Source organism: Pelophylax lessonae (assembly GCF_965119305.1).
Source record: "Pelophylax lessonae genome assembly, chromosome: 4".
NCBI lineage: Eukaryota > Metazoa > Chordata > Amphibia > Anura > Ranidae > Pelophylax > Pelophylax lessonae.
In genome coordinates, this window is record NC_138771.1 from 264,131,308 (window position 1) to 264,150,416 (window position 19,109).

The following is a 19,109-nucleotide window of genomic DNA, read 5'->3' on the forward strand; positions in this document are numbered from 1 at the left end:
GCCGCCTACGTCACTGCCCATTGCATCCTGGGAGTGATGAGTAAGAGCTCCCAGGATGCAGTGCGGGATAGGAAGTGACGGCGCGGGCTGCGGCCGCAGAGGGAGGAAGTGGAAGGAAAGGGGAGTATATTTTCTTCAATAATAAGAAAAAAAATAAATAAAAATCGTAACTACCCATTTGTTTTTCAGGTAAAAAATAGCAAGCGGATGGCCCCAAAATCGACTAGGTTCGATTTTGTGGCCGGAACTCCGCTTTAATGTGCCGCCATTGTTTATCCACAATAGCTTGTAACAACTCTGGGCAAGTGAACCCTTTGCCCGATTTACGGGAGCCAAAAGACACCTGCGTACCCGGCGCTGTGGGTTCATCAGCCAATTTTAAAGTTTCCCGCACAAACTATCAGAGCTTCCACCAAAGCACATTCCTGCACGGCAGCTGAGGACAGGTTCTCTTCACCCTCAGAATTCGACGACACCGACCCCTCAGGGTGGTCTGCGTCTGCCATGTCTATCCGAGTCTGATGATCATGCAGATGGAGGTGAGGGCAGAGGGCGTTTGCGGCTGGCAACACTAGCAATGACAAAATCTACCTTGGACATCAAATTTTGCAAAAAAGCTGCAATCTCTGGCTGAGACCGAGAAGCAGAAGGTCCCGCAATCGCTCCCAGGGGATCTGCAGGTGAAAGTGGGACTCTGTTACACTTTATAAAATAATCGGGCAATGTCTATTTAAGACTGCCAAAAACACGGTCCCACCGCTATAGGTGCGGGTTCACAATCCCTGGTTATTATAAGATAATAGAGTGAAGAAAAACTCACAGGGTAACCCAGGAAAACATTACTAGACCACAGAGGAGACTTCCAGCACAATCTGTGCAAAAACGAAACTGACACTAACTGTACAGGAAGAGGGAGAGAAAACTCAGCCTCTATATTTTAAAAAACCAGGCCTGTCCAGCCTATGGACCTCAGGAAAATAGCTGCTCATGCATTCTCAATGGGGAATTATAGAAAAAGGCTGCCCATAAAAAATATTGGGAATATAAAAATCATGATCCACAGCAAAATGGCGGCCCCCTCGGCACGCAATGCGGTCTCCGGGAAACCCAAAAGGGGGCCCAGAACAATAGGCATTGGAACTTGGAAGGTCCCCGCCCAAGGGCCCACATAGGACAAGTCACCCTCCTAAAGTAAGCGCCACAAAGGACGCATTATTACCGCCCCCCCCAATTAAAAACCTGCTAGGGGTAGGGGGAATGCCAAGGGGTACACACGACTAGTCTTCCAAGGTGCCAGGGGAACAGAATGAGCCCCTAAGGTCCGACTATTCCAGGGAAGGGCCCACGTCCATCCTGAAAACATGAGGGGGTTTTTTTTTGGGGGGGGGGGGTGAGAGACAATTTACTCCCCATACCACGGTACCAGTTGGGTGCAAATTCCGAAACAGATCACCTCCCACCCAGGATGCTGTTGGCCAAGGGGAAGCTGCGATTCGGAGCGTTCCAGGTCGTGTGCGTCCCCATCCGTCGGGGCACTGTCGTGGCGAGGCCTAGTTCTGGGCTATAACCTGCTCACGCTCGCTGGCCAGTCTGGGAGACCTTAAGGATCTAGATTATCAGTAAAAAACCTCAGCCGGCTGTTGCTTGCAGTTCCTCTGGATCTTGGTCCTCAGGAACTAACTAGTGAAAATAAAACATTACAAACCAACCAACTTTCCTATAATAGCTAAGACCAAAGTCCCAGCAGGAAGCTAGGTCCTACTCCTAAACTAGACAGAAACTGATGATAGCAGGGTGTGTGGGGGTTATGCCTGCAGGGACAGCCCACATGGGCGTGGGCAAGCTTTTTTCTGGCCTAGTGCCTATTCCCGATAGGAAGAGCATAACCTTATAGTCTCTGACTAGATGGAGCTGCGTCTGTCGAACAATAGAGAAAAAGTAATTTTTTCTCCTTCACTGATGTGTTGATGAGGCTGCACTGATTATCAGTGCCCCCAATGTCTGTGTACATGTCCGCTGTCACACACCAGCGGTAAAGGAAAGGGCACCCAGCTGTCAAATTGGGAAGGAGATATCAGAGGTGAGTGGGCAGTGAGAGCGAGCAAGCAAGGGAAAGCCTCAGTCACAATTGCAGGCGGGCCGTGCCCATTACAGCCCTGCCCACCAGAGGAGGCCGCCGGTTCCCACAAATGAGCACTGTATCCCGCTCCAGCAGGTCACAAAGCCAAGGTGGCCTCTCATTTAATGGCCATCCCAACCTCTTAGTCTGCGCACCTGCGCGGGGAGCCATATGTGGAGACCGAATCCAGACTGCTGCTGCAGTGTAGCCCAGGCGCCAGGATGCAATCTCCAGTCGCCACGGCGACCTGGCGCCTGGGATTGGTTGAGCCCTGCCTTCCAGCTTATCAACTCTCAGTTCAAAAGCCTGCATCTCTTAAGATATGGGGGTGCCTTAGTGCATATTGAACAGGCAGCTTGCACATCTGGAAAGGCTAAATTAATGCTGAAAGATACATCCATGTTTTAGAGCAGCAGGTGCTCACATCCAGAAGACATCTTTTTGAGGGAAAGTCTTACATATTTCAGAAGGACAATGATAAACTGCATACTGCATCTATGACAATAGCGTGAATTGTTCATTTTGAAGTCGCAAATCAAACGGTTAAATATCACTTAAATATATTTTTTACTTTTGGGATGACTTCAGATGCAAGAAAAAAAAAAAAGGAAATTATGAAATGTGAGACATTTTCATGGATTTCAGCAGAAGTGATGCCCATTCAAGACAAAAATAAAGGCTTTTACTCAATAGCAATTCTTTTTATACAACAAATGAAAATAATTGCTAGAAAAAGTGAACCTTATTCCCAGCAATCTCCTTTAAAAATCTCAACCACTTTGATGCTGTAAAATCGGGGAACAAGGGCCTTAGTAAGAGGTGTGACAAAGAACCCGATGGTCACTCTGAGCTCCAGAGATTCTATGTGGAGATGAGACAAAGTTTCAGAAGGACAACAAGGGCAGCCCTCCACCGATCTGGGCTTTATGTCAGAGTGGCTGCACAGAAGCTTCTCAGAAAGAGCAAACATAGAAGCCCTTTTGGAGTACACAAAGTATGACTCTCAGGCCACTATTAGGCTGGGTTCACACATGTCCAGCCACGGTTTGCCGTTTATGTTCACGGGTTGGGGTGCCATTCAGGTGCAAATTTTCCCTGAATTTGGACCTAAACCGGACCCAAACCCACACCATGGCAGCCCCGGACATGTGTGAACAGGCTCCATTAGGAGCCAGTCACATTCACAATTTTTGAATTAGATGCAGTTAAAAACACATCCAATTCGCATTTATGTGAACCCAGCCTCAGACTGAGGAACAAGATTCTCTGGTCTGATGAAACCAAGAATCAACTGTTTGGCCTCAGTTTTAAAACGTTATGTCCAGAGGAAACCACCGCTTACCACCTGCCCAATACCATCCAAACAGAGAAGCATGGTAGTGGCAGCATCATGCTGTGGGGGTATTTTTCAGCAGGGGGGGATTGTGAGACTGATCAAGGTTGAGGGAAAGCTGAATGGAGCAAAGTACAGCGATATCTTCAATGAAAACCTGTTCCACAGCGCTCATGACCTCAGACTGGGTTGAAGGTTCACCTTCCAACATGAAAAAGCCAAGCCTATGCACACAGCCAAGATAACACAGAAATGGCTTAGGAACAACTCTTTAATTGTCCTAGAGTGGCCCAGCCATCACCTTGAACCCTACTGAACATCAATGGAGAGACCTGAAAATGTCTGTCCACCAATGGTCCCCATCCAACCCGACTGAGGACTTACAAAGAAGAATGAAGGCGTGTGCAGGAAAAGCAGCTGAGAATCAAACCCTCATAGTAACTCTTTGGGTGTCAAATCCCAGCCATTGATGGCCATCTCTTCTACACAGCATCTGCCACTGGAGAGCAGACCAGATCAGCTGCAGAAAAGGTATGTATAGTGATTTTTGCTTTACAGGGTTAGATAGATTAGTCTTAGAATTTGGTTGTCAGTAGATTTAGAGAGTTAGGCCCATTTCACACTTATGCAACGCGATTTTACAGCGCAATTTGACGCAACTTTGCCACGATTTTGAAAGCAATGGCTATGGCTCAAAACGCAATCAAATCGTGGCAAAGTAGTGCAGGAACTACTTTGAAGTTGGTGCGACTTCAAAAATGCACTGATATGAATGGGGCTCATTGAAAATAATGGAAAAAGACTTGTCATGCAATTTTGCGGTCCAAAATCCCAGGACAAGTCGCAATAGTGTGAAAGGGGCCTTAGTTTTTAGCTGAACTTCCACCTTAAGTTAATGTGTGTGATACATCAGGTTTTCTCATTTTTATGAAATTCACATACATTTCTAAATTATTTTTTCACTTTGTCATTATGGGGTACTGCGTGTAGATTAATGAGAAAAAAATAATAATTTAAACAACTGTAGTATCAAGATGCAATATAACAAAACGAAACAAAAAAAACTGACAGTCTAGCAGCTTCTGTGTATTGATCCCGGGCTGTTTTCATTGGCTAGGCCAAGATGACGTCATCCAGGCATTGCCAAAATTATTACACCGAGTAACTAATGAAGAAAAGACATGGCATGTCTCTTCTGCGTTACAAATCCTGCCTGTGCATTTTTTTAGTTCTAGTTCTTTAAAGAAAGAGCAAACAAGAATATCATGTGTAATCAGTATTTTATTGCCATGCTACAAAATGATGTTGGCACCAATGAAATGAGAAATGTAGTCAATATCAAAAAAATATATATTTTAATGAACATTTGGTAAGCAATATCAGTACCTGATGCACACCAAAATTAAATTAAAAGCAACTATTCAGAATGGAACACAGTTTTCTTCTTAAAAAAGTTGTCTGCATAGTATAATTTGCTTGAACCCTTCAGTGCAAACAGCAGAAGCTACTCTGCAAAATGTGGTAGTCCAAGAAAAGACAACCTTCAGCACCCAGTTGGCTCAGCATAACACATGATGTAGAAACAGATTGCCAATTCTCTTGCTGAGCGCTTCCTAGCATTCGAAGGGTCACATATCAAGACAGTATCATGGAATGTTAAGTCCAGATATAAACCCAATTTTTTTTTTTTTTTTTTAAATGTCATGGAACGTTTGGCAATGCACATCTACATATCTTAAAAAAAAAAAAAAAAATTTAAAATTGTCTACACTACCTTTATACAAAAGTTACTGTTTATATACTTTTTTAAGTATGAAAAAAATTTGAATTTATAATGCAAATTAGGAACATACAATAATCTTACAATATCATACAATGTGATAAAAAAAGGGGGGAATCATTTTTGGCCTTTATACAAAATGTATATATGTCTGCATTATATAAATGCAACCCTGACATACTGTAACTAAAAACACCAAACCTTCACGCATAGAACTAGATTCCTATACACCCAAAAGCCTGTCATGAAAATTAAGACATCAACAGCCACTTTGGGAGAATAGTCTGAATAGTGCTTCATGTGCAAAAAGAAAAAAGTAACACGCTTGAGTGACGTCGCATGTTTGAAGGCTGAAGGCCAGCACTTTTTAACACTCCATTCGTCAAATGTAAATATACAGTCGTACCAATGGCCTCAATGCAAAATGCTGGTGCGACAAATTTGGCAAAATTCTGGACTCATAAAAAGTTAGTATAAAAATACATAATTGTATATAATTTCACACATTCATACTGTAAATGACATCCCAAAAAATAAAGTTATCTTTAGCTTTAAATGGCAACAGTCTAGATGCAAAAACATAGGCAAATGTCTAGTAAGTTTATAAACTCAAAATTGGCATGTCACTGCAACCTAACTTAAATAGGTAAAAAAAAAAAAAAAAGGCAATACAGCTATGCAACTATACAGTACATACTACTACTGTAGAGTGAACCTTATTTAGGAGTACCTGCTCTACATAAATTCCCTTTAGAAGAAAGCACATGAAAAAAATAAAAATAAAACCTATGAAATAGTGTTAGTGTTTTAAGACGTGAATGGTAGATTTTTTTCCCATTTCTGTTTATACAAGCGTTTGTCTTTTGTAAAAAGAACACAAAAAAGGTGCAAAAGGTGTAACCTGCTCACATGGGTAGGTCAGTACTATTGTGTCTAGTCTTTCTAGAACCACCATCATCACGTGGCAGTGCTTTCTGCAGGTTGGACATAGCAGCAGTTCTTTCAATGTCTATGACAGCATAAAGCTCTGTGCGTCTGGTAGGAGTTTGTGGAAGAGGAGTGGTAGGGGTCTTCGGTGTCTGCGGGTTGTCAGAGTCACTGCCACCTTCCAAATCAACCTGTATATAATTAAGCTGCCTATGTTCCAAGCTTGGGCGTCTTATATCAAAATTAAAAACAGTTGGTGTGCAGTCCCGACGCCTAGAAAACTCAACCTTGTGAGCACTTAGTGGGACAGTTACGTTCTCCGTGTTTACATAGTTATGCATGGGGTCTAGGCTATTATGAAATCCATTTATAGATGGCGTCTTTGGTCCTAACAGGTCATCTTCTTCCTTACTGGATTTTCGGGCTTCCCAAACAGGAGGAAGAGATGGTAAATTTTCATAGTTTATTAACGCAGTTCTCCTCTGGGCAGAGTTATTAATATTTTGGACATCAGTGGACAGAGGTGGTGGAATACGTCCCCTCCTAAGTGCAGAAGAGGGCAGAGATAGTCCATTAACATTTTCATACACCATCTTATTGCCAGAAGGCGTATCTCGGCGTTCGTCACTGTCATAACCAGTGTCCCACTCTGTGCTATTAGGGCAGCTGCTGCTGCTATCCTTTCCAACAGCTTGTTGTTCCTCAAGTTTCTCCAGTTTTTTTTTCTCCATCAATTGTCTTTGAACAGGAGTTGGTCCTAAAACAAACTTCACTCCTTCAGGCTCCAGGATAACATGGGGGTCTCTCTCTGGAATGGAACTGGGCTCACCTTGGGCTACACTTCCTTCAGCAGTGGAAAGACATTGCTCAAGTGGTGTCGGTACACTTTGCCTTTGATCTTCTTGTACCCCAGTTGTGTTAACATATGTATGCACCTTGAGAAGACACAAAAAGTAGAGTCAATAAATGGAACAAGAGCCTTATCTTATAGATATACAGGACTTATGGTGGGTAGCCACAACTAATTCCTGACTCGCTTGCCAAATACTAGTTTGAAACACAGAAGACTTACCAGCCTGTGTCATTTAAGTTGAGGGCATTAACATTTATTGAGACAGATCGTTAAAAAAATGGGATTTTTGACTTAACGTAAAATCCATTTCTCTGATGTTCATTGACGGGCACAGCTCCTCATGTTCATGACCATAGGGTTATGCCGCCCTCTACAGGAGTAGTACACTAGGCAGAGAAAAAAACTTGAGCACGCCTATGGGGCAGTCCCTGGGGTATACTCCCACTTCTTGCTATAGGAATTCAGCTTTGTAACAAGCAGTGTTGGAAGATTAAAACCCAACTCCAAAGAGGTGGGTGCTGTGTCCGCCAAACAGAGAAATGGATTTTACGGTAAGTCAAAAATCCCATTTTCTCTTTCGTTCATTGACGGACACAGCTCCTCATCTTCATGACCGTAGGGACGTCTCAAAGCAGTTTCAAACATGAGGGGTGGGAACAGCAGAAAAACAGACTTCCCAAAGGCCTAAACACAGCCAACCAGGTAACATGGAGCTCAACTGAGAACTGGAGCTTACCTGAAAAAAAAAAACCCTCAAGAGGACAAATCCTCTAAACAGCCTGCATAACTTTGCGGCCAAAAGGAAGCATCCACAGATGCCAACACATCCACTTTATAAAACTTTGTGAATTTGTGCACAGACGAGCAAGTGGCTGCTTTGCAAACTTGCACCACTGACGCCTGATAGAAGGCACTAAGCGCCCAAGCAGTGTGCGCCCTGACAGGGAAAAGAGAAACCTGACCCTTAAGAGAATAAGCCTGAATCAGTGTCTGCCTGAACCATCTGGAAATTTTAGCAGCAGAAGCAGCCAGCCCCTTACGAGGTCCATCCGTTAGGACAGTCAGTCTGACTTACGAAACGACTCCGTAGCTGCCAGGTACACCCTTATTGCCCGAACCACATCCAGTAAATCGCAAAGCAACTTCTTCTTCTGCTTGATTCCTCGCTGGAGGAAAGCCAAGATCAGAGTCACTTAAAAGGAGCGAGGGTGAACCCCAAGAGACTCACACCACGGAATATACGTCTTCCAAGTACGATGGTAAATCTACCTGGAATTAGATTTCCTAGCTTTATAAAAGCGTAGGGAATCACCGAATCAGACAACCCTCTATCCTTCAACACCTGGCTTTCAACAGCCAGGCCGTCAAAGCCAGCAACTGTAAAGCAGGATTGAAGATCTGTCCTTGAGACAGCAGATCTTCACTGAGAGGGAGTCTCCAAGGAACATCGGTGACCAGCCATACCAGATTGGCGTACCAAGACTGGCGAGGCCAGTCTGGAGCCACTAAAAACGCCTGGATACATTCTGCCTCGATCCTGCGCAGGAGTCGCGGCAGCAGCTTGAGAGGAGGAAAGGCATATATCAGACGATAATGACTAAAGGAGCCACTAAGGAGTCTGTAGCATTGGCTAAAGGGTCCTGAGACCGTGACACAACAGGTCCACCTCGGGTGTCCCCCGCCAGAGACACAACTGACGGAACACCTTCGGATGAAGTGACCATTCTCCTTGGCCCAACGCCTGTCGACTGAGATAGTCCGCCTGACAATTTTCCACCCCTGGAATGTGTACAGCACAGGAGGCTGAAACAAAACGTTCTGCCTACCTTAGAATGTCGGGTGCTTCCCGAGCCACCAGAACTCTTGGCTATTGACATAGGCCACGGCATTGTCCGATTGAATCTGTACCGGACATCCCTGGAGAAGAACTGTCCAATGATCCAGGCACAGTCTGATCGCTCAAAGCTCCAGTACATTGATCGGTAAGCCTGGACTGCCCCAGAGTCCGGATCCCTTGAGCACAATCTGTGCTGAAGACGCCTCCCCACCCTGACAGGCTGGCATCCATGGGGACAACTGTCCAGTACAGGGAAAGAAAGGATTTTCCCTGAAGAAGTGCCGGAGAAGGAAATCTACCAAATCAGGGACCCCCTTGTCCTCCAGCTCAACATGATTCGATTGTCCAGAGACTGAGGATCCTTGCTCCACTTCACCAGAATCTCGACTTGCAGAAATCTTGTGTGGAACTGTGCAAACGGAACCGCCTTGAAGGTAGACACCATCAGGCCCAGCACCCACATACAAGTATGAAGAGATGACTATCTGCTGGACAGCAGAAGCCAAATTGCCTCCTGCAATTACTGATGTTTTGCCAGAGGGAGAAACACTCTGGTCGAGGCCGATCCAGAGTCAGTCCACAATATTCCCTCAGCATTTGTAGAGTAATCTTCAATTTGGCTAACAGGGCAGACGAAGACTCTGCTTGCAAGAGCAGATCGTCCAGGTACCCCAGTATTGCGCCCCCCCCCGCTGACACAGTAATGCTAGAACCGGGGCAAACAATTTTGTGAAGACCCGAGGAGCGGAGGCGAGACCAAAGGGCAATGCCACAAATTGATAATGCTCCTCGCCCACGGCAAAGCAGAGGAAGCGCTGATGGGCGACACAAATGGGAATTTGAAGGTAAGCATCCTTGATGTCGATGGATGCGAGAAAGTCCCCCTGATGTAGGGATGCTACCAACGTGCGAAATGGACTCCATTCAAAACTTCTGTACCTGCACAAAACAGTTCAGCGCCTTGAGGTCCAGAATTGAATGCACTTTGTCCTCCTTTCTGGAAACCGTAAACAGGTTTGAATAGAAACATCGAAAGCGGTCCGACGTCAGAACCAGGACAATCACTCCTTGAGACACCAAGTCCTGCACTGCGCCATAGAGATCCTTCAGGCAATCTGGGGATAAGTGCAGGTTGGAAGGAAAGAACCTTGAAGTGGGTACGATCGAAACTCGATCAAACGACTTTGTGGACCCACTTGTCCTGAATTAGGGAGGTTCCAGACCCTGTTTTCACGGGTCCGGAAAACAGCAAAGACCTTCCCTCACCCCAGATACGGGTGAGGGCCCCCCTTCATGCAGAGATTTTTGTCCACAGGCCTGGCAGAGACAACTTTTGGTTTGCTCGACCAAGACTTCTTGGAACCCCTGGATCCCTTGTCCTGAGATCCAGAGGAACGAAAAGGCCGCTTGTGAGCAGAAAAAGAGGGTTCACGTCTGCGACGGGACTCCTTACCCTTGGAAGCCAAGAGAAGAGTACTTTTTAACCTGTAAGGTTTTTTATGAGGTCATCCAAGGAAGCGCCAAACAGGCGATCTCCCACAAATAGAAGATCGGACAAGGCCTCTTTAGAAGCCTGGTCCGCAGACCAGCATTTCAGCCAGACAATGCGCTGCAGGACCGCCACAGAGACAGACAGTCCAGAAAGCAAGGGAGCGGCATCCAAAGAGGCATCACAGATTAACTGAAGCCCTTGGGCCAATTAATTCCCCAGCTAAACAAACTCAGAAGGTCCCTGCGTAAATCCTTTGCCCATTCAGCCATAACTCGAGACACCAGGGTGATGGTAAACACTGGCCTAAGTGCCGACCCAGCCACAGTGAACATATGGCGGGTCAAGGCCTCCAACCTCCTATCAGCCGGATCAGAGAAGACCGGAGACTCCTCTACCGGAATAAGCGTAGCTTTATTCAACCTGGAAACCGGAGAGTCCACCACAGGAGGTACTGTCCATGTTTTAAGGAGGGACTCCTCATAAGGGTACCATATCACAAAATGCTTAGGGATTGCAAAGGTGCGTTCTGGGGACCCCCACAGTTTTGAGACAATATCGTCAAAGAAGACAGGAAAGGGGAACACCTTTGCCGCTTTGGAGGACTTGTGGGTGCCAAAGGTTACCTGTGCCTCTGAGGCTGCATTAGCCGCATCTTCCAAATGTAAAGTTTCCGTCACCGGTACAATCAGTGCATCAACTAGTGCCATTTCATGTACGGCTAGAGGAACAGAGGAATCATCCTCACTATGTGTGCACGTGTGTGGACGCAGACCCCGAAGGGTAACCAGCATCTGCAGCAGCCGATTCAGATGGATCTGAGGAGACACAGAGGAAGCAGCTGAAGGCGGGGTACGCTTTTTGGTAGTCAAATTGCCCATAACCAAATCCACTTTAACACCAAGGACTCCAGGACCGCTGTCAGTGCAGCCAGCTGTGGGGCCCCAGAAGGCCTGACATCCTCAGAGATGACCAGGTAGTGAAACATGTTTCAGTGACCCCCTACATGAAGAGGGAATCTGCCCACAGGTGTTAAAAAAAAAACAAAAACGCACTATAAAGGGACACCCCACAGCGCTGTTCGCACCACAAGGCCCAGCACAGCACTACCACTGTATAGCAGCAAGTGGGAGAGGTAGCCCCCAGGCACTCGCCACCACCAGACAGCTCAAAGTAAGCTCCTGCACATCATGCGAAGATCAGTAAAAAGGCATGTCTGGCTGTAAGCACTAAAGGCTGAGGACTTCCCACCGCCGAATAACCACCTATCTAAGCTCCAAAAACCTGGCCGCCGCCATTTTCAATAGGAAAACTAAAGAAAAATGGCCACCGAGGCTACACAAACATGGCCGCCGATCAGTAGCTAACCAGGCTACAAGAAAAGGGAGGGGGGCCCAGGCAGGCGCCCCAACCATGCCCACCCTCCCCGCAAGGAGCGATCATTTTGGGTGCCAGCAGCGCGCGCTCCTCCCCATCACTATCGAACAGATGGGGGCCACAGGCCACAAAGACCACCGTGCTGGGGGAGAGGGGAGACAATTGGAGGGGAGGCGCCCACGTCCACCCAAAAACCCGCCAGGGGTAGAAGGGGGACAGCTACTTACCACACCAGGAACAGGGTGGGCACCGCTGCGGACAGGACACCGCGCCATCGTAATGTGGGTGCTGTCGGCCAAGAGGAAACACTGCGAATCAGGCCGATGTTTGTATGCGCCCTTGCGAGAAGTTTACCTTGCAGGCCATGTCGCGGCCGACTGAGCACGGAGCTGCGATCTGCACACGTTCGCAGGCCAGACTGGGGGGACCATTTAAAAAGAAAAAATACCTAGGACCAGAGATCCCAGCAAGGAACCACAGTATCTCACAAAGTGAGTACACCCCTCACATTTTTGTAAATATTTGATTATATCTTTTCATGTGACAACACTGAAGAAATTACACTTTGTTACAACGTAAAGTAGTGATTGTACAGCTTGTATAACACTGTAAATTTGCTGTCCCCTATAAATAACTCAACACAGCCATTAATGTCTAAACCGCTTGCAACGCGAGTACACCCCTAAGTGAAAATGTCCAAATTGGGCCCAATTAGCCATTTTCCCTTCCTGATGTCATGTGACTCGTTACTGTTACAAGCTTTCGGGTGTGAATGGGGAGCATGTGTGTTAAATTTAGTGTTATCGCTCTCACTCTCTCATACTGGTCACTGGAAGTTCAACATGACACCTCATTGCAAAGAACTCTGAGGATCTGAAAAAAAGAATTGTTGCTCTACATAAAGATGGCCTAGGCCAGTGATGGGGAATCTTGGCCCCCCAGATGTTTTGGAACTATATTTCCCATGATGTTTAACTACACTGCAGACTGCATAAGCATCATGGGAAATGTAGTTCCAAAACATCTGCCAAAACGATTGCCAAAACCCTGAAACTGAGCTGCAGCACAGAGGCCAAGACCATACAGCGGTTTACGAGGACAGGTTCCACTCAGAACAGGCCTCGCCATGGTTGGCCAAAGGGGTTGAGCGCATGTGCTCAGCGTATGAGTGCTGCCGAGGTTGAAGGGGTTGGGGGTCAGCCTGTCAGTGCTCAGACCATACGCCGCACACTGCATCAAATTGGTCTGCATGTCTGTCAATTCCAGAAGGAAGCCTCTTCTAAAGATGATGCACAAGAAAGCCCGCAGTTTGCTGAAGACAAGCAGACTAAGGACATGGATTACTGGAACCAGGTTTTGTGGTCCGATGAGACCAAGATAAATTTATTTGGTTCAGAGGGTGTCAAGCATGTGTGGCGGGCACCAGGTGAGGAGTACAAAGACAAGTGTCTTGCCTACAGTCAAGCATGGTAGTGGGAGCGCCATGGTCTGGGGCAAATGCCAACATGTACTGTGACATACTGAAGAAGAGCATGATCCCCCTCCCTTCGGAAACTGGGCGGCAGGGCAGTATTCCAACATAACGACCCCAGACACACCTCCAAGATGACCACTGCCTACTAAAGAGGCAGAGGGTAAAGGTGATGGACTGGCCAAGCATTTCTCCGCACCTAAACCCTATTGAGCATCTATGAGGCATCCTCAAACAGAAAGTGGAGAAGCGCAAGGTCTCCAACAGCCACTAGCTCCATGATGTCATCATGGAGGAGGAGTAGAAGAGGACTCCAGTGGCAACCTGTGAAGCTCTGGTAAACTCCATGCTCAAGAGGGTTAAGGCAATACTGGAAAATAATAGTGACCACACAAAATATTGACACACGTTGGGCCCACTTTGGAAATTTTGACTAAAGGGGTGTACTCACTTTTGTTGCCAGCAGTTTAGACATTGGCTGTGTGTTGAGATTTTTGAGGGGACAGCAATTTTACATTTTTATACAAGCTGTACACTTACTACTTTACATTGTAGCAAAGTGTAATTTCTATAGTGTTGTCACATGAAAAGATATAATAAAATATTTACAAAAATGTGAGGGGTGTACTCACTTTTGTGAGATACTGTAGGTCCTGACTATGCAGAAAAAAATTGGGATACCTATAGCAGGAAGTGGGAGCAGTATACCCCAAGGGACTGCCCCATTGGAGTTCTCAAGTTTTACTCTGCCTAGTGTCCTACTCCTGTAGGGGGCAGCATAACCCTATGGTCATGAAGATGAGCTGTGTCCGTCAATGAACGCAAGCGAAAATTGTTTTTCTCTGAAGTCAAGCGGCACCAGAACCACCCCAGAAATACTCCTTTAACACTGAACATTCATATCCCTATATTTCCTCCACAGTGTCACACAAAACATTTAGCAAGATGCATTTAGAGCCCATTCAGACTAGCATGACACGACTTTGGGGGGGCGACCTGTGAAGTCGCGTGCACCGCGACTTCGGCGCGACTTGCAGAGACTTCACATAATGGAAGTCTATGCAAGTCGCCTCCAGGTCGCCCCAAAGTAGTACAGGACCCTTTTTCTAAGTCGGAGCGACTTGTGTCGCTCCTATTAGAACGGGTCCTGTGCTAATCAATGGACCGCGACCGAGCGCGACTTGTCAGGCTGACAAGTCGCCTGACAAGTCGCGCTAATGTGGATGGGCTCTTATTGTGAACTGCATTTGTGACAGGATCAATCAGCCGCAGCAAACGCAGTCTGAAATGTAACTGAAGATATACTTCGAAGTTCACACTTAGCCTAGCAATATCAATAGGAAAATAGATCACCCTGCTCATATACATATTTCTCAGTGACGCCTTTCCTCCCTGGTTCAGCTGACATCTTACTATGGTGTTTGTGTGGTGAAAGGATTGTTCCCTTTTGAATGCTTATCTGTCAGATTTTCAAGTCCTTATTTACAAGCAGGCAACAATTATAAAGCCTTGTACACACACTACAGCTCAGGTCAGAACTGCTGTACTAACAATTCAATGTTAGTACAGCGATCTCCCCTGCTGCTCTATAGTGTTCTGACAGGAGACCCCTGGGGCACTCTGTACACAAAGTAAAGATGTGTGCAGCCACCTGGACCTCACTGCTATACAGTTTACAACATCTGAAAAAGCTACAAGCACACAAAATACACCAAATATAGATATAATATTAGGCTACTTACATGGTCTTCAGGAGCAAGCAGTGGGTGTGTAGACTCCTCTCCCACAGAAGGAAGGCGTGTGCTCCCTACTGATGGATGCCTACTAGAGGGATGTGAAGATGCATCCCCAAAAGATGGGCAACGTGGATATCCATTAGGTATGCTTGAACCACTAAAACCAGGAGCTGCAGAAGAACAAAACAAAACATATTATATAAGTACTAAGGCTGTACTGTAATATGAAAAACTGATTAAAAGGTTTGCATACAAATGGCCTAAAGGCATTACATGTATTAACTGAATTTAGGGTAATCCTATTCTGCAGTGCTGCGCATATGGAAACTGGGTGTCAGTGCTAGCCTTGCACTCGTGTAAAGTGGGATATGAACCTTATCTTTAGTTCCAGGTCAAATAACTTTTGTATTCTGCACCTTCAGAAATCTACATTTTATGACTTAATATATGTTGCCTTATTGAGCTACTCCAAGGAATGCATAGAGGCAATAGGCAGCAAGCACAGCAAAGTTTCAAAAATAAAGAAGTTCACTTACTGCAATAAAAACCAGGAAAGCCAACGATTCTCTACACAATTCAACATTAATAAAAATTTTGTTTTAGATACCCTTTACAAGGTGTATCTAAACTCCAAAACAAATTGTTTATGACAGCTTACCAGTCCTTCGATGAGGTAACTGCAATCGTTTTCTATTTTCAGGCTGGTTTTCCTATATTTTTACCTAGAAATCCTGTATATAACACTTCCTGTCCCTAGGTGTCTACATTTTCTTCAGTGTATCTATGGTGAGAACCAGGGAAGTCACACAGGCTGGAATTTTACCACTTGACCTCAGGAAGATTCACCCCTCTTTATGACCAGGCCATGTTCTTGTGCTACGGCACTGCATTACTTTAACTGACAATTGTGCAGTCATGCAACGCTGTACCCAAATTAAATTAGTTTGGTGGTATTTGATAACCACTGGGTTTTTTTGTATTTTGTACGCAATAAACAAAAAAAAAAAAAAAAAAGTTATATTTTGGGGAAGAAAACCACCTTTTTTTTTACTTTCTGCTATAAAACATACCCATTAAAATAAAGCAAAAAATTTCATTTATTAAATAATTTCTGTATAAATTTAGGCCAATAAGTATTCCATTACATATTTTTGGTAGAAAAAAAAACCCAATAAGCATATATATTTATTAAAAGTATATAAAAGTTATAGCGTCTATAAACTATGCGATATATACTGGAATTTTTATTTATAACAGTAATGGTGGCGATCAGCAACTTATAGCTGGACTGCAATATTGCGTCAGATAGTCTGACACAAAAAATTTGCGGGAATCCGTGGCACTAATACAGTAATCAGTGCTACAAATTTACAATGTCACTCTACTAATGACACTGGCTGGGAAAGAGTTAAACATCTAGGGTTATCAAAGGGTTAAATATGTGCCTAACCAGTAAACAATGTTCTGCGTCTCGCGCCACTGATTAGCGAGCAGACATCTATTTGGCCAGCACCCACTGATGGGCTTGTGCTGTGTTTAAACACAGCACAGTCATGTGCCCCTACCCGGAAGTGCCGAATCATGTACTAGGTATGTGATCCGGAGCAGGACGACAGCCCTGCAGTTGTATAACCAAGTTAAGTGGTTGGCAGGCGGTTAAATGCGCCTGCCTTTGTTCATCTCCAATACATGGTCAACTGATAGGATTAGTTGATTACAAAAAAATTAAAAATAAAAATGATTTTTGCGGCCTTTTCTGCGCACAGAAAATGACAAGTACACTGGATTCTTGTCAGGATCGATGGATATATTCTGTACTTGCTGAAAATATTCCTACCACATCCAATCAGCATATTTAACATTTATGTTTAGATACACTTTAATCTGAGTTCTGTAATCTTCATGCAACATAAGCACTCATAGCTCTGCAGAGGGCCAGCGGGAGATTTTACCCTGACTAATGGTCGTGAAAAACTTCTCCAAATTGCGTGTGTGAAGGAGAGAAAGGAGTATGTTCCAGCACCACCATTCCAGGATCAGATTACCAACAAAAATGAGCAGGGTGTTCAGGTATAATTCAGTAATGTCTGAATTCCAGAGAAAAATAAATGAAAAAAAAAAAAAAAAAACAACACAGATCTTAGTAGAGTCATGCTCACTGTGAGCAAATGAATGTTTAATGTTCAGTGTTCACAGGAGTGTATGTTTAATCAGGAAGTCAAGATTTTGTTTCTTTGCCCATAGCAATGTAGTAGTGTTGGTACCACAATAAATTGGAACTTGTGCCACCATGGCTCAGTGTACTGAGGATTTAACCCTCCAGTTACATCAGTAACTGATGTGGATTAATTGTTACTGCAATTGTTACTGCATGTATTTTCATCAACATTTTCTGTGGGTCCATCATCAACAGAGAAAGACTGGTACCTTAGAATTTTAGTATATGATTAGTGCTTACTTGTGGGGGTGCGTGGAGTTCTTGGGACATCAAGCTCTGTCTGAGGACTTCTTTCCACCACTGGTTCTTCTACAACACTTATACTATTGTTCTGCATGATTTCTTGCAACATATTAAAAAGTTCTTCTGCACGAGCACATTTAAAGGCAAATATTCCTGGAAATGAGAAAAAAAAACGAATGAGAACATTGATCATAAACTCGTAACTAAAAAGCTAGTTACACACAATCTGGGATATTCACAACACTACTGACCATTCACTGTGACAAGAAGAAAACACAACATACCAAGATATCCTGCATAAGGAAAGCAATAACACGAGGTAGAGGTTGTATGCTTGGTACATGAGGATGCAAATACTAGGAGACATTGGGGCCTCTAAAAGGACTAAAGAGAAGTGGCAATTATGTAGCTATGTAGTCATGATATGCAATGCACTTTGTTTTATACTTTGGTGTAGTGAAAAAGAAAGCAACTGCCCCCTTCATGTAGGCCTCTTGGAGAGATGGGAGAAGGAAAGAAGACAGACAGTACAAAGGAGGCATTGATATTGATGTACCGTGCCTCTTTGGACAGCAGAGGGAGCCCAACTTACCAGTACCAGCAAAGACAACCAGTGAGGTCCCAGATTTGGATTGCTCTTCCTTTTGCAAGCATTAAGTTAAAATTAATAATCTTGTTACAAAAGGATCTTTACTGTACGATTTGATCTGCGATCCTTGAGTACTTTTTCAAAACATGCAACATGTTGTTATTTATCACATCTAACTGATGCTCACTAGATAGGACAACTGTACATTAACTCTAAAATCCTCTAATTCACCATCTTATTCCTCTTGAGCTAACCTACGGTAACCGCCCCTGTCCTATGTAGCAAAGCTGCATTCTGCAGTAGTGTGTGCTTCTCTACAGAAATCCTCTTAAGCACCAGTAGTGCCTGTGCATTGTCTGCATTAAAGTGGTTGTAAAGGCAAATTATTATTATTTTTTTTTTTAACAAACGAGTCTATACTTACCTGCTCTGTGCAATAGAATTGCACGGAGCGGCCCCCGATCCTCTTCGCAGGTCCCCCGCCGGCACTCCTGGCTCCTCTTGCTGGTGCCCCCAATAGGAAACTGATTCCCATGAGAGCACCTGTACGGACTTCCTTCCAAGCCCCGCTGCTGTGTCCATTGACACAGACAGTGGGACTTTGCCCTGCCCTCTCATCACTGGAGTTGACATGAGCTGGAGCCAATGGCTCTCGCTATCAATTTGCCCAATGAGGAGGGAGACAGCGACAAGAGTCGCTGCTCTTGTGCACAGCACTGGATTAGATCGGGCTCAGGTAAGAATAAGGGAGGGGAACTGGGGGGGGGGGGGATTCTGCAGTAGAGGTGTGTTTTTTTTTTTTTTACCTTAATGCATAGAATGAAAGTTGAACAAAATCTTGAGGCTTAAAACAAACGAAAAAAATCTTTCCACAGCCAGCACCCCCCCCCCCCCCCACACACACACACACACATTTGATCCGGCACAGTGCCGAAGAGCAGCAGCACTGATCTCTGTTCTCTCACAAGGAATGGGGATAGCAAAAGGAGCCAATAGCGCTGCTGTTGAGAAAGGAGCAGGGGGTGGGGCTCATGCCGTGTGTCAATAGATGCAGAGTTTGGCCATAGATTGAGCCCTCACACATCCATAGCAAGCAAATTGTTATGGGGCATTTAGAAGGCAGGATGAAAGAGCTGA

General features: G+C 45.0%; 1 protein-coding gene across 2 annotated transcripts in view; it reads right to left on the reverse strand.

Moving 5' to 3' along the window:
• Nucleotides 1-4,715: 4,715 nt before the first annotated feature.
• The window catches only part of FRS2 (fibroblast growth factor receptor substrate 2), a 36,380-nt gene continuing 21,986 nt past the window's right edge, over nt 4,716-19,109 (reverse strand). The window contains exons 1-4 of one of the 2 annotated variants that reach the window (XM_082257126.1): nt 17,976-18,107; nt 17,381-17,536; nt 14,929-15,092; nt 4,716-7,094 (exon numbers count right to left, since the gene is read on the reverse strand). In XM_082257126.1, coding sequence (XP_082113252.1) covers nt 6,138-7,094; nt 14,929-15,092; nt 17,381-17,492 — 1,233 coding nt within the window. In that variant the 5' untranslated portion in view covers nt 17,493-17,536; nt 17,976-18,107 and the 3' untranslated portion in view covers nt 4,716-6,137. Of the gene's footprint in view, nt 7,095-14,928; nt 15,093-17,380; nt 17,537-17,975; nt 18,108-19,109 lie in introns of those variants that run through there. The other variant, XM_082257125.1, reaches the window with a different exon arrangement.